The sequence below is a fragment of the Diospyros lotus genome, chromosome 12 (assembly GCF_014633365.1).
Source record: "Diospyros lotus cultivar Yz01 chromosome 12, ASM1463336v1, whole genome shotgun sequence".
Lineage (NCBI taxonomy): Eukaryota > Viridiplantae > Streptophyta > Magnoliopsida > Ericales > Ebenaceae > Diospyros > Diospyros lotus.
This window is the reverse complement of record NC_068349.1, coordinates 3,155,898-3,172,545: the sequence shown is the minus strand read 5'-3', so window position 1 is coordinate 3,172,545 and position 16,648 is coordinate 3,155,898. Positions and strand designations below refer to the sequence as shown.

At 33.8% G+C, this 16,648-nt stretch overlaps 2 protein-coding genes across 2 annotated transcripts in view; both read left to right on the top strand.

Annotated features, from left to right (window-relative positions):
- The window catches only part of LOC127786488 (autophagy-related protein 9), a gene marked incomplete in the record, with an annotated part of 1,007,132 nt that overhangs the window by 849,939 nt on the left and 140,545 nt on the right, over window positions 1-16,648 (top strand).
- LOC127786535 (1-aminocyclopropane-1-carboxylate oxidase homolog 1-like) lies at window positions 7,628-9,261 on the top strand. The gene is made up of 2 exons (XM_052314002.1): window positions 7,628-8,611; window positions 8,711-9,261. Exons 1-2 carry the CDS (start codon window positions 7,748-7,750, stop codon window positions 8,966-8,968), a joined length of 1,122 nt encoding a protein of 373 aa, XP_052169962.1. The 5' UTR covers window positions 7,628-7,747; the 3' UTR covers window positions 8,969-9,261.

Below are 16,648 nucleotides of genomic sequence, written 5' to 3'. Positions count from 1 at the left end.
TCGACAAGTGATTTAAATTATGATTTTTAGTGATAAAAGAAATAAGATCAGGAACAGTTTTCGGTACAGCAAAAATACAGCTACCAATTAGGTCGTATTACTGAATTGTTATAGACGATATCCAAAAAATCAACGGAGTGTGTCTAGGACTAATATTTGATGTATAGAATAACCCTTAAGTGGTTTCAGGTTGAATCGAGTGGATTTGAGGTCAAATTGATCAATTGGGCCTAAGTATAATTTTTTAAATTTGCCAGAGGGAGGTCAAAACGGTAATTTTTAAGAAGTTTCAAAGGATAAATGAAGAATACTAATCCTGAGGGTCTTAGTGGTGGTGTTGGAAAGATCAGGGGCTTGAGGATAAGGGCCAAAATGCAAAAGAAAGTTTCTAAGGGGCTAAAGTGCAATTTTTGAAAATCTGCCAAAGCATGGCAGATTTGGTGGCGGATTCGGCCAGAAAATAGGGAGATTTGGGCAGAAAATCTCGCCAGGGCATGGCCTAGGCTAGTCTAGGAAGCGTGTGGGGAAATGTTTGGTCGAAAATTGGCCACGTGGGGGTCGGATTTGGCCTATAAATAACCAAGGGTTTCGGCTGATTTTGAAGCACCAAATAGCTCGGGTTTGAGGGCGAATCGAGGGAATCCAATAAGGGGCTTTTGATCCTTGAGGCAAAAGGAGCATTTCTGGAGAATTTGGTGAATTTTTGAGGCGATTTGAAGGGGTTTCGAAGGCTGATCGGAGAAGGGAGACGGACCCCCGCGCCTGTAAGTGCCCGATCGGAGGCTTTTCCGGTGGCCTTTTGGCCTGAAACCGGCGGGGTTAGGATCGACTCCTCGTGGGCTTTCGGGGGGTACCGGTTTCGGGGGCATCAAAGCAACCGCCGGCGACCAGCTCGCCGAAGAAGACAATGCGCGTGCAGTGCACGCGCTGTCCTCACTAGCAGCAACGCACCTAGGCGCGTGGGGGCGCGTGCCACATAGGTAATTTTTGATTTTTTTTCCAAAATTCTTAGAAAATTATTTTACAAATTATTATGTAAAAATATTTGAGAAAATAGTTGTGTAGATATTTATTTTGAATTATTAGAGAAGAAAAATATGAGAAAATAAGAAAATGTGAGAAAATTAAGGAGAGAATTATATTATTGGGTGATTAGGGTACCTTGCGGCTTGAGGTGAAATGACTCGTGCAAAGAGAGAAGAGGGCACGCAAATCGAGGCAAACCGCGCTTGTCAATTTGAAATTTCGTCTAAAGGTGAGTGGTTCTACTTTAAGTGACATGTGATGGATTGTCCAAACGGTTATTTACACATGCATTAAATTTCGTACGATAAATTTCATATATCGAAATGTTGATTTTAAGCTATGCATGTTATGATTTTCGACATTGGCTTGTTTTGTGTCGTCTATGTGGGACGTGGGTTGGTAACCTGTGACGTAGCCCAGAGTGACAGCACTCGGGATGCGTACCTAGGATTAATGTTAGGTGACCCACTTGGGACGGGACTGAGACGGACTTCACCCTACGGGACCCAAGTGGCGGGGCTGAGAGTGGACACTACCCCAGGTTCCTTTGAGCAATAACATTAATGCCGAGGTGACGTCGATTCCAAGGATAGTGCTGATGTGACATTCTTGGGGCTAGGGTTGCGTTGGGTTTTGGAATGCTTTTGAGTAGGAGCGTAAAGCCTAACAATGACAATGGGGTGATTCTCGGGTTCATATGTCGAGGTTGTCTCTCTTAAGCAGGATTGGTTTGCTAATGGATCGGTGTGGTCGTGTCGCCTTTAGAGGGATTGTATTTTCCCCGGTTAGGGCTAAATGCTGTGTGGGATTCTCTTAGGCTGGGCATGTCAGGATTTATCGATTTTATGCATATGATTTTGCATATCTGCATGAAAATGTTTTTAAACTCTCACTTAGATGATTCAGCATCTAATTTGGACTATGTCCCTAGAATATTCAAACGTTCCAGGTGAATGCAGTGGCGCCAAGGGAAAGAATATCATCGAGATATAGCGGCTATGTTTAGTTTTCGTAGGTTTTTGTCCATGATTACGATATTCAAATGTTATGTAATATTTTGATATTTTCATGTGAAATATCGATTTGATTATTGTAAAAGGAATTGTCGGTTAAGGGAATTGTTGGTTAAATATTATTGAGGTTTCAATCTTACTTCTGCTAATATGATTGATATTACTTGTTTTAGTCTATTAATTCTTAAATTTGATATGCTAAGAAGGTACGATCGAAATTGTCAGAAAATAACTATGATAAAGGTATGTATGTCAAGAGGCTTGTGTTGTGTATATGATGTAAAAAAAAAAAAAAATTTCCAAAATCTCAAGATAATGCACGTTGTGAGAAAATAGGGCGTTACAATTGGGCTTGGCTCATTTAGAGCCCTAGAAATAACTCCTCAAATTATGTTTTATTTGTGGGTTATAAACCTTAAAAATAATGTTAGCAACGGCTGTTATATTCTAATAAATGAGGAGAGGCCTAAAAATAATCAGTAATAAGCAATAAAGTAGACACTTATAGAAAGATGAGCCCCAACTACACAGAAATGGTAACTCTAATTTTCTATTATTCACTCTTTTCAAGGTTTGATCATGGGACCCTTTTTCTATTTTATTGACTTAAGATTGGAGCATCCGTAATTGACCTTGTCACTCTGCTTGAATGATATGATAGTTGGCCACAAGTATTTAACGCCAACTATTTAGGTTTGGGTGATGCAGATATACCTAAGCTAATTTAATTATATTTGATATTGACAAAATTGGAAGATTAGTTCAAAAAATTTGAGAGGCCTTCCTGATAGAATAGTTCCTCAAAAATTGTTCCTTTTTTTTTTTTTTTATCAAACAACTTATTAGAAATACAAGACAACTAATCAAAAATGTTACAAAATCTCCTGTCTTTCAGAGATGCCGATCAAGTAGCATGTACTAGGGTGTATGTGCGACTCGCTCAAATCTTAAGCTGGGACAAAATAAAGACAATATTTTTTCAATATCAATGATCAATACCGATGAATAGGATATCTTAAGAGCCCTTCTTAGGTAAGTATAAAAATATCTTAACTCACTTTCAATGTATTTATTTAAAAATTTAGAATAGATGATTTCAATATATATAAATGTTCTTTTACTTGTCATATTTAGTGTCTATAATTAAATAAATTATTTTTTAATTGACTTACTATCAAAACTTTATTTAAATGAATTTTATATACTCTTTTATGAAAGTTAGGTTAAGCATCCAAATACTTGTGCAAAGACATTCTGCATTTTTAGAATATGTTGGGGTGTTACTCTTTGGGCCCCAGATTTCGTGTTCGAGTTCTGCCCAAGAAATAATTCAGTAAATAAGGAGCGATCCTAAAAAGTAAAAAATACTTACTGTCCTCATGTTTGCGGTTGTACTAGAGGTCGAATCCTATTTGCTGAATTTTCTAATTTACTTCTCCTGTTTAAATTATGGGCTGAACAGCGGGGGGCGTTCATGATGGTGCGTTAATCGAATAAATTTTTTTTTGTATTTTTATATTTTTTAAATGATAATTATGATAAAATTATATATGTATTTTTAAAGATTTTATCTCTAAAGATAAAGATGACGGAGTCATCACTCAACGGATGGCTGACCCGATGGATCCATCTAACCCCAAAGAATTCTTGAGTTTTATTCCATGCATTAATTAATTTCTCCAACATGTCCAAGTAATGGCTGCTGGGACACCTAACTTTCGCTTTCCCCAATAACGACCCCCATTAATTTAAGGCGTGGCGTGCCCACCGCCCGCCATGTTGATTATTAAACAGGGGTATTTGTGTAAAATTATTATAAATTTATTTATACATGTTATAGTTATTTGTAAAAATTATTTATTAAATTTATTTATAGATATATATAACATTTTTCTTCACAAATTTTATAATATTGGGAAAAAACAATTAGGCCATAATAAGCACATTTTGTATTTATTATATTTTATTTTTAATTTTTAATTAATTTTATTATTTTATTAAAATTAAGCTCAAACGAATAAGCTCAAATCCTAAAAATAATGTAAGAAAACGAAAGGCGTTGAGTTTGTTCAGAAAAAAAGAGATAAAAAGAATTCAAGTAATAATAAGGAGGAATCATTTCTTATATCTTTAATTGAGATTGTTGAAAATACGTTTACGACTATTCTTGTTAAGTCAAATGAGATAGGGTCATTGATACATAATATATTTTGTTTTCTTATGGAAAAGAATATAGATATTTATTTATTAGAGAATTGATTCTTCTAGGAAAGAGAAATGTCTTGATGAGATCGTGTGAAAGAGAAGAATTTTGCATCTAACAGGACGTATAACTTTGAGTATGTTCTCAAAGTTAAATCTCAATTAAAAAAATAAGATAAAAAGAAGAACGTTTTTAAGAAACCTCAAAAGAGTTCTAAGGATTCAGATTCAATGATTATGAATTCACCTTGATGGTGTTAGTCTTCTACATATTTAAATGCAAATATGATATAAGATTAATTTTGAGTATGTTTGTTTTTATGATTTTTTTTTCTTTGATTTCTTTAATTCTCTCTGTGGTTGCTCAGACTTGAAGTATGTCTTAGTGTCCAAAGTTAAAATTTTTGAGGAGGTTTAGTAAATTTTAGGCTATTTTATAATATTATATAATAAATGGATCTAATTTTGAAATAACCTGTATTTAGTATTTTATTTTATTTCAAATATATACTTATTAGTTAATGATAAATATAATATTTTATTGATCAATGTATAATTAATATCCATAATAAATTTCACAAACAAGACTATTTTATTTTTAAAATTTGTATCGATCTTCTTTAAATTTTATAAATATAAATCGCTTATCCTCTGCCATTAATAAATGTTAATTAATTTTTTTTTAATTTTAAAATACCCTTCCATCATTATTATTTTAAAAAATAAAATTACAAATAACCAACACGGGCCGCCAGATAAGAACAGGATCCTTCTGGTCCTTCCCTGGAGGCGACAAATGAGTCAACATCACGTGATATTTTGCTTGCTGATGGTCCAAATACACGTTAGTCAAGTCAGATTACTGCAATATAGTCCATGGTGTCGACGGGGACGCCGGGGTTCACCATCAGGAAGAACCCCCAGGTTGACGCCACTCTGCGAACCTCCTCAACTACCTCCCTCAGCCGGGAGCCGTCGCTCTCCACTCCGTGGAAGTCTACGGTGGGGAGATCTAGGGGCCCGCCGTCGGCGGCCTTGGACGCCGTTGGCGGGTTCTGCAGGCTCTCAGGCCAGTGGATGAAGAACCTGGGGACCTTCTCCAAGCCGGAGTCTACCAGTCCTTTAACCCCGCCTTTGGTGTCCTCGAACTCCACTTCATTTCCTTGGCCCAGTCGTAATCTCCGGCGGCGGCAGAGACAACCATTATTGGTTGGGCGGCGTGATTAATTGTTAATTATGGGTTTGAATTGATTAACTGCGTATAAATATTGTTCTTGCAAAGCTCATTAATTCATATACATAATCCTCTTGTTTTGAATTCAAAATGGACTGTACTCAACAAAGACGGCTAGCTAGCTGTTCGAGAGACGCAAGCGAAGTAAAGTAGTCCTACTAATACTAAATTACTAATCCTCATCTTCGTATACAGTAAATGACAAAGCACACACACATGGAGCCAAGCAGCTATGCATGATCCATCAGCTTTTAGATAGTCAATCATGGCGGATGCCAGGTCATCCAACCATCTTCCAAAACGTCGCCCCAAAATGATATTTATATTCAATATATTCTATAATAAGATACAACTCTGTTAAAACCCTTCTTATTTTTCCTTTTTTTTTTTTAGTGATGTGTTGGTCATACAAATCATTAAGAAAAATGTTACAAGGGTTTTGGATTTAGGATTTTACTCAATTTAGGTGGAGAGATATTCTACAATTAAATACTTTTAAGTCGTAATTAACTATCTTTTTTTCAAAATATTATAGATAATCTATCATACTCATTTAAAAATTTAAAATATCACAAAAACATAGAGTCAAATCTACCATCACGCTGAATTACACAATTATCTATGTGACTATGTCTATATTTAAGGGATCAAGTCCCAAATCTTTAACTCATAATGAACTTCTATTCACCTAATACTGTAGAGTAGGCTGACTACAAATTTTAGAGACAGTGAGCTAGTTGGAGCCGAATACTATTTGTAATGATGGACCCTCACTTTCTCACGTTATAAATACACAAATATATATATATATATAATATGCATTTGTCAATACAGGTGGCTTGAAAGTAGTGTTTGGTGCTGTCTTCGAGATGAATACGGCGGCTGACATAGTCTTCGACACGTAACTTTATGTAGTATGTGTATGCCCACGCAGTCTAAGCTGACCGCCATGGATCTGTGCTTCCCCTCGCGCCTGCTCTGGCACTGGCAGGAATATAAAACATAAAGGAAATCATCTCACTGGAAGCTGTTAACTAAACCATATTATATATTAATATAAAACATTACTTAGTGTCAAAAATTAATGTACAAATAACGTTACTATAAACCATAAACCAGGTTGCATGAAAACAGAAATAAGATATGTTTCTGATAGGAAACAGAAACACAGAAATGACATTTTTCTAAAATGATAAAAAATGGAAATGCGAGATAAACGACATTTTATAACCGATGGCTTCTTTTTTTCAAGCCGTTGGAAGTGACTGACCAACAAAACTTATTAATTGTTGAGACGGTCTAGAAGTTTATGAAAATTAAACAAATAGTCCGAAATGTACGTTTTGGGCCGTTTTTTCTCATTTTCGAAACGAAAAATGGTTCGAAAACGTCGAAACGGCACCTTCAAGCCGTTTCTATGCATCATAAACTGTAAATTTACTTTCAATGACTTGGTACTCTTTCTCCGGGTTAGTTTTTAATTAATTCAATAAATATTAAATATTAGTTCTTTAAATAATATTTATTAAAATGAGTAAGATAAAATTTAAATATTTTTTAAATCTAAATATAAAATAGTCAAGATAAACTTGAAAAGTATTTTAAAATTTTTATTAAATTATTTGTTAAATTTTTTAGAATATATTAGATAACATGTGTGTTATTTTTTCTTATTTATAAGATTCAAAATATACTTATTTAGAGGGGAGATAGATAAATATATGTTTAAAAAATAATAAATAAAAAATTATGTAATTTCTTTTTTTGATAAAAAATTTAATAAATATATTAAAATAATAAAAAATTAAAATACTTTTGATATCTTATTTTTTTTTATTTATATCTTAATTAATAAATATTATTTTAAAATATAACAATTAAAATTTATTTATCTAAAGGTCAAAACGTTAGTAAGGCCAGCGAAGAACAAGGCAGTCGGGGAGAAGAGCAGTTGTCCGGGGAAATTAAGCTTGGTCCGTTTGAAAGAAGTGGTAGTCTGTCACTGCCTAAGGAAAAGTAATATTTTAATTTAATAATAAGTTTGTCAAGGGTTAGGGTCGAAGGTAGCCCAATGCTGTTGATTAATCAAATCAAATACTTAAAGCTGTTCAATTCAAGGTCGAACGACTAGAGAAAGACAAAAATAATGGGCTATAAAGGGCTTGTTGCCTCCCATGCACAGCTTCATTACACCACCATATAGATACACAAATCTCTATATCTCTACAAAGTTTATCCTATATATATATAATACACCGTCGTTGCCGCCATAATGGTTGTTTCGGTCGCCGGAGAATCTGTCGATGGCTGCTACGATTGGGCCAAAGAAGTGAAGGAGTTTGAGGACACCAAAGCTGGTGTCAAGGGACTAGTGGACTCCGGCGTGGAGAAGGTACCCGAGTTCTTCATCCACAAGCCGGATAGCGTGCAGCCGCAGCCCAATGGCGGGGAAGTCAGCGGAGCCCCCCTCGATCTCCCCATCATAGACTTGCAGGGAGTGGAGAGCGGCGGCGCCCGGCGGAGGGAGGTGGTGGAGGAGATGCGGAAGGCGGCTTCAACCTGGGGGTTCTTCCGGATGGTGAACCATGGCATCCCCGTTGCCACCTTGGACGCCATGCTGGAAGCTACGAGAAGGTTCCACGAGCAGCCCACCGAGGCCAAGAGGGAGTTATATTCCTCCGATGGCCGCAGAAGCGTCCGATTCACCAGCAACGTTCCCACAACGGAATTCGACCCCGCTTGCTGGAGGGATCTTTTAACGTGTGTTTTCCGGGACGATGCTATTGACCCTGAAGCTCTCCCTCCGGTTTGCAGAAACGAGCTCCAAGAGTACGTGAAGTACCTGATCAAGCTGAGAGAGACGATGGCGGAGCTACTTTCAGAGGCATTAGGGCTGAGCAGCGACTACCTTTCTCGGATTGAATGCATGAAAAGCGAAGCCCTGGCATTGCTTTACTACCCAGCTTGCCCGCAGCCGGATCTCACCGTCGGCAACTCGAGGCATTCCGACACCACTTTTCTCACAGTACTGTTGCAAGACACCGTCGGCGGCCTCCAAATTCTTCACGATAACCAGTGGGTCGACGTGCCGCCCGTTCATGGATCTCTCATAGCCAACATAGGCGATCTCATGCAGGTATATATATATACAGACATATATATTAATTAAACCAAACACTTGTTCAATCAATCAATGGGCAACTGATTAATTTGGTGGTGGTTGTTGTTGCTGCAGATCATTTCCAACGACAAGTTCAAGAGCGTGGAGCACAAGGTGAGGGCCCAACACATCGGACCCAGAGTCTCAGTGGCGTGCTTCTTCACGGCCAGCACCGGCGCCGCCCCCAAGCCATTCGGACCCATCAAGGAGCTTCTCTCCAACGACAGCCCGCCGGTTTACAGAGAATTCCACGTCGCTGAATACATCTCCTTCTACAAGACCACGTACGGCCGCGTGGCCTCTGCGCTTCCTCACTTCAAGCTATCAAATTAACATGAAGAACTACTCATCAATTTTCAAGTTCCTAATTTTGTGCTTTAGCCACCGCTTAAAATGTAAACAGGCCACCATTAACGACAGCCAGCGTATGACAGCTGGAAGAATGAGTCCTAGGAATGAATGGATGGACCATCGAAGGTACCATGCATGGCCTTGCTGCTGTCGTGTCTTTGTCCAGATTTAGAAGCTTTCGTGCAGGCTGCCGGCTTGCTACGTGTCATTGTTGAGTCCATGCCATTATCTTCTATAATGTAAAATAAAAAATATATATTATATACATTACATCTTTTGTGTTGTACGAAATTAAATCTGTGTACAATGGGGGACGAAATATAGACGTAAAGAAAACATGTGGTTATGTTATTTGATTATGTGGTCAAATAGCTTTCATTATGTCATATATATATATATATTATAATATTTTGAATATTTACATACAATACCTCATTTAAATTATAAAAAAGGCGATATATGATAAATTTTTAAAATTAAAATAATAAAGATAAATTAGTTAAAAAATTTATTAATGGGTTTCCCTCTCCCTCGGTGTCTTTCTGGCTTAAAAGTGAGATTCTAATTTAATTGGGTGAAGGCACACTCTACTACTTTAACAAAAAATAAAATCTTGTGACACCTTGCTTCCTCCAATTCAATTGAAGCCTCACTCCCATGCTGAAAGAGATAGTAATTTCTTGTGTTAGTCCATATTTGATTAATCAGAATTTTCATCCAAAAAATTTAAAGATTAAGAATAGTTTAAAAAATTTTATTATTAGAGAATCTTGTTATATAGTCTCAATAACTTGAGAATAAGATTCTCACATAAAAAATATATGATCTCATTTATATAATTGATTGGAGAAAATATGAATGAAGAAAATCTTATTTTTCATAGATTTATACAAATATACAATAAATGCATAAAAAACACTAAAAAGAATCACTAGTACAGCGATACAGACAAAAATAATTTTTTTTACCATGTATCAAATATACGCAACGGAATATAATATACACGTCATACATAGTTTAGGTATTTAAGTATTACTTATATTCATCAAATGAATACAAAAATAAATGCATACTTGCTGTCCGATGTAAGATTGGGGTATAGAAACAATTTCTTTATTGAGACCATATTCACCTCACATTGTGGTGGTCACAGTTTTCCCATACCTAGTATGCCTAATGATACCATTCTGGTCATCTCTTCTCGTGTTAGACATAAAGATTCTGCGTATAACCGGTGTCTGTGTCTCAAAATTATACGCGTGATGTTTACACGTATAATTTCCATGGTAGCAGTATATTTTTAGAGAAAACAAAGGAAAAAGAAAGAAGAAGAGGAGAGCAAATATGCGTAGGGAGAGAGAGATTAAAAAGAAGCAGAAGGCCCTTGTCCCCTTTCTTAATTAAATCCCCTTTCCTTTTTCTTCTACCTTTTCCAATGCAATTGAAGCCTTACGTCCGCTGCCCTACCATCCAAAAAATTCAATGCAATCAATGAATTTTGCTATGTAATTTTACTATAACGAATTTTGCTATACAATTTTACTATGTTGTATAGCAAAATTCGTTGATTGCATTGAATTATTGGGATGGTAGGACAGTAGACGTGAGGCTTCAATTGAACTGAAAAATCAAGAAGAAAACTGGAATGGGGGATTAAATTAAAAATAAGGGAGGGGCCTTCCGTTTCCTTTTAATCTCTTTCTCTCTCTCTCTCTCTCTCTATATATATATATGTAAATTCTTTTTCTTTTTTCTTCTTCTTCTTTTACTTCCTCTGAAAATCTTTTACTGTCATAAATTACATGTGTGAAAGTCATGTGTATAATTTTGAGACGCAAACACTAGTGATACATGGAATCTCTGTGTCTAGCACGAAAAGAGGTGACCGGAACGATATCATTCAACATACTAGATGTGGACAGACTAAGACCACCACAGTCTGAGGTGGATATGGTCTCAGCATAAAAATTATTTCTGTACCCCAACCTTACATTGAAAAGTAAATATGAATTTATTTATATTCAATTATTGAATATGTGTGTTGCTTAAATACCCAAACTCTGTATGGCGTGTATATTATATTCCACTACGTGTATTTGATATACAGTAAAAATTTTATTTTTGTCCCACTAAAGGGAATCAAATGTACAGTGGTACAGGTAAAAATAATTTTTTTATCGTGTATCAAATACACGCAGCAGAATATAATATACACGCCATACATAGCTTGAGTATTTAAACAACACGTATATTCAACAATTAAATATAAATAAATTCATACATGTTGTTCGATGTAAGGTTGTGGTACAGAAACAATTTTTGTATTGAGACTGTATCCACCTCAAGTTATAGTGGTCAGAGTCTGTTCACACCTAAGATGCCGAACGATACCGTCCCAGTCATCTCTTCTTGTACTAGACACTGAGGTTCTGTGTATCACAGTGTCTATGTCTCAAAATTATATATGTGAAAATTATACGTGTGACCTTCACACATATAATTTCTATGACAACAGAATATTTTCAGAGAAAGCATAGGAAGAAGAAAGTAAAAGAAGAGAGATCATGGGTGGGAAGCAAAGAAATATGCTTCCCCTTATTTATTTATTCTTCATCTATTTCCAATTCTAATAAATTCTTACGCCTGCAGCCCTGCCCCACCTTTAATAATTCTCTGTAATTGATTAGTGGTTAATTTTGTAAAAATTTTGTTATAATTATACCCTTCTTTTGATCTTAAAAATGGTTTAAATTAGATATTAATATATATTTTATGGTTATATGCAAATTTAAATTGAAAAATGAATGAAATGAAATTTTAAAGTAAAATTTAATAATAATAATAATAATATATAAAATTATATATAATACATATACATCATTATATGCATGCATGTAATATATATATATATAATATAATCTAATATATATATGTGCCATGTGTAATACATATATATAATATATAATTTATTAATAACATTAAATTATTATTATTTTTTTTTAGGCATGAAGAATTCAAGCCCATGAAGAAATCAAGTCCATGAAGAATTCAAATCCATGAAGAAATCAAATCCATGAAGAAATCAAACTTATGAAGAAATCAAGCCCATGAAAAATTAAAGTCCATGAAGAATTCAAGCCCATGAAGAATTAAGGCCCAATTTGAGCAACCCATGGAAGATATTATTTGGAGAAGGCCCAAGGATTATTTTTAATCCTAATAAAGATTAAAAACCAATTTATAGAAATCTATTTTTATTTTTTATGTGAGAGCTTTATTATGTGTGTTTTTTAGCTAAAATCCATTTAACTATTAGGTGGATATTATAGCTAAAATCCATTTAACTTTATGAGTGCTTTATTAGGTATGTATTTTAGCTAAAATCCATTTAATATTAGGTGTGTATTATAGTTAAAATCCATTTAACTTTAAGTGTGTGAGTGCCCATTAGATATAATTATGTCTAGTTGAATAATTGAAATTGTGTGGTTTGTATTGCATCTTGTGGCCTATAAATAGATCACTTGATTGCATTTGTAAGTATGATTATTATTCTTGAATAAAAGTTTAGTTGTTTCCTTATAATTCTCTCTTTGAGAATTGTTCTTGTTCTTTCTTATTTTCTTTAGTACTTTCTCTTATAATCTTACTTTTTTTCTTTCTTCTTTTAAATTCTTATATCATTTATTATTACTTTATTATTCACCGCCTAAATGGCCGGTTAATTTGTGCCTTTAAATTTCTGCAATTTTAATTCTTGTCATTTAATTATTCACCGCCTAAATGGCCGGTTAGTTTATGTCTTTAAATTTCTGCAATTTTAAATCTTGTCATTTAATTATCCACCGCCTAAATGGCCGGTTAGTTTATGCCTTTAAATTTCTTGTCATTTAAATTCTGTTATTTAAATTACGTCATTTAAATTTCTGTCAATTAACTTTCAAATAAAAATGAGTAGTTAAATTTAATCTTGGGTTAAGGCAAGGACAGTGTCCAACGCCAATGATTCCCAAAGAAAGCTGCGCTTTAAATAAGTAACATTAATTTAAATTTCAGTATGAGTGTGTATTAATTATTAAAAAATCACTAGGTTTGGATTGGAGCGTAAGCCTAACTTAGAGCTTTCATGCCATGTATGAGAGTTACTAGAACTGGAAACGCTATCATACCTAAACCCAGATGATTAATTTAGTTGTTTTGTGTATTAATTGCAATTGGATTTATAGTGGTTGCTTAAATTAGAATCTCGCATATCATGTATGGGGATTGCTTAACCTAGAACTATCATCATCTCTAATTGCATTTAATAACAAACCCTCATATCTGAAATTAAATTAATGTTGCTAATTTTTTATGCTAAAATTTGGGAATCAACGGGTTGGTACTGAAATTGTCTTAACTCAAGCACTATCCAAATTCATATTTTTACGTTTAATGTTTATTTCAATTTCTGCCTTACTTTATTTTCTAGTATCTGTTGTCTAAAAAAAACTCATAAAAAAATCTTGTTGCCAATTTGTCCAAATGCGTGTGCGTGTGTGTGACATTCTTTTTCTTTTGCCATAAATAAATCTCTCAGTGGACGACCTGGATTCATCCAGAAAATATAAATTTAAATTTGGACTACAACTGCACTCGTACACTGGCGAGTATAAACCTCTCACTAAAATAAAAAAAAATATAAAAGTTTTATTATGATTTGTTCTTATTATGTTTTAATTGCAGGGTGAGAGTGCAGTCAGTAATCAATCAATTTCACTATGCATTATGCATTATTAGTAGAGGTCAAGGGTCAACTTTTGACTAATCACTTCCTGAGACATTTCGGGCACATGATGGCGATATCAAATGTAACACTATACGGTGAGTGACTTTCTAGATTCATTATTCACTAGCAATCAGATAATACCAAAACCCCTTTCGGTACCAGTCAACCATTTGACCTATTGACTGCACTCTCACCCTGTAATTAAAACACAATAAAAATAAATCATAATAAAACTTTTATATTTTTTTTTTATTTTAGTGAGAGGTTTATACTCGCCAGTGTACGAGTGCAGTTATAGTCCAAATTTAAATTTATATTTTCTGGATGAATACAGGTCGTCCACTGAGAGATTTATTTATGGCAAAAGAAAAAGAATGTCACACACACGCACACGCATTTGGACAAATTGGCAACAAGGTTTTTTTATGAGTTTTTTTTTTAGACAACAGATACTAGAAAATAAAGTAAGGCAGAAATTGAAATAAACATTAAACGTAAAAATATGAATTTGGATAGTGCTTGAGTTAAGACAATTTCAGTACCAACCCGTTGATTCCCAAATTTTAGCATAAAAGATTAGCAACATTAATTTAATTTCAGATATGAGGGTTTGTTATTAAATGCAATTAGAGATGATGATAGTTCTAGGTTCAGCAATCCCCATACATGATATGCGAGATTCTAATTTAAGCAACCACCATAAATCTAATTGCAATTAATACACAAAACAACTAAATTAATCATCTGAGTTTAGGTATGATAGCGTTTCCAGTTCTAGTAACTCTCATACATGGCATGAAAGTTCTAAGTTAGGCTTACGCTCCAATCCAAACCTAATGATTTTTTAATAATTAATACACACTCATACTGAAATTTAAATTAATGTTACTTATTTAAAGCGCAGCTTTCTTTGGGAATCATTGGCGTTGGACACTGTCCTTGCCTTAACCCAAGATTAGATTTAGCTACTCATTTTTATTTGAAAGTTAATTGACAGGAATTTAAATGACGTAATTTAAATAACAGAATTTAAATGGCAGGAATTAAAATAGTAAAAACTAACCGGCCATTTAGGCGGTGGATAATTAAAAGACAAGAATTAAAATTACAGAAATTTAAAGACATAAACTAACCGGCCATTTAGGCGGTGAATAATTAAAAGACAAGAATTAAAATTACAGGAATTTAAAGGCATAAATTAACCGGCCATTTAGGCGGTGAATAATTAAAAGACAATAAATGACATAAGAATTTAAAAGAAGAAAAAAAAAAGTAAGATTATAAGAGAAAGTACTAAAGAAAATGAGAAAGAACAAAAACAATTCTCAAAGAGAGAATTATAAGGAAACAACTAAACTTTTATTCAAGAATAATAATCACACTTACAAATTCAATCAAGTGATCTATTTATAGGCCACAAGATGCAATACAAACCACACAATTTCAATTATTCAACTAGACATAATTATATCTAATGGGCACTCACACACTTAAAGTTAAATGGATTTTAGCTATAATACACACCTAATATTAAATGGATTTTATCTAAAATACATACATAATAAAGCATTCATAAAGTTAAATGGATTTTAGCTATAATATCCACCTAATAGTTAAATGGATTTTAGCTAAAAAACACACCTAATAAAGCTCTCACATAAAAAATAAAAATAGATTTCTATAAATTGGTTTTTAATCTTCATTAGGATTAAAAATAATCCTTGGGCCTTCTCCAAATAATATCTTCCATGAGTTGCTCAAATTGGTCCTTAATTCTTCATGGGTTTGAATTCTTCATGGACTTTAATTTTTCATGGGCTTGATTTCTTCATGGGTTTGATTTCTTCATGGACTTGAATTCTTCATGGACTTTAATTTTTCATGGGCTTGAATTCTTCATGCCTAAAAAAAAAATAAAAAAAATTTAATGTTATTAATAAATTATATATTATATATATGTATTACACATGGCACATATATATATTAGATTATATTATATATATATATTACATGCATGCATATAATGATATATATGTATTATATATAATTATATATATTATTATTATTATTAAATTTTACTTTAAAATTTCATTTCATTCATTTTTCAATTTAAACTTGCATATAACCATAAAATATATATTAATATCTAATTTAAAGCATTTTTAAGATCAAAAGAAATGTATAATTATAACAAAATTTTTATAAAATTAACCACTAATCACCTATCACCGGAACTTCTTCAAATCCCAATGATGTTTCGAGAGTGCTTGAATAAAGCTGTCACGACCCAAAATCCGGGGCTATGACCGGCACCATCCCCCTTGAAGCCACAAACTCCAACAGGGAATAGTAAGTCTTACAATACATCATTCAAACCTTTAACAACCTCATATACACTATAAAATAAATGCATTTCCATTAACTGATATTAAAGTGCCCACCGGCTGTAAATTCATTACATGCTTGCAATATTCAAAATTTCTCACTTTACATTCGAAAGGAATATTAACTTCCATATACTCAACCCGTGAGATGAGATACATGTGCTGTAGTCGAAGCGTGACTAGAGTAAATAAAGCAGAATCGTTTACCATGACTCTTACTGTCAAAAATGATGTCAACCTACAAAGTTTGAAATATTGAGGGGTAAGCTTGACACTGGCTTAGTGATGAGTAAAGAGCATTATAATGGGGGAAATGTAAAATCAATGCATCTAAGAATGATCATCATACCATGTTATGCCCAATAGTACTTACAACAATATGGGAGATGACAAATAAACATGCACATATATGAGTTAACCATCTAAAACCAAAGTTCACATATTCTATTCTCTTGGGGCGGAACGACTCTCACCCACAAGATTCGCTTCGGCGGAACCACTCTCGCCTAC

Bases quoted from the DNA above. Each gene is read 5' to 3' on its own strand.
- LOC127786535 (XM_052314002.1), top strand. From the start codon at position 7,748: ATGGTTGTTTCGGTCGCCGGAGAATCTGTCGATGGCTGCTACGATTGG. The intron at 8,612-8,710 runs GTATATATATAT...TTGTTGCTGCAG, and splicing joins ACATAGGCGATCTCATGCAG to ATCATTTCCAACGACAAGTT.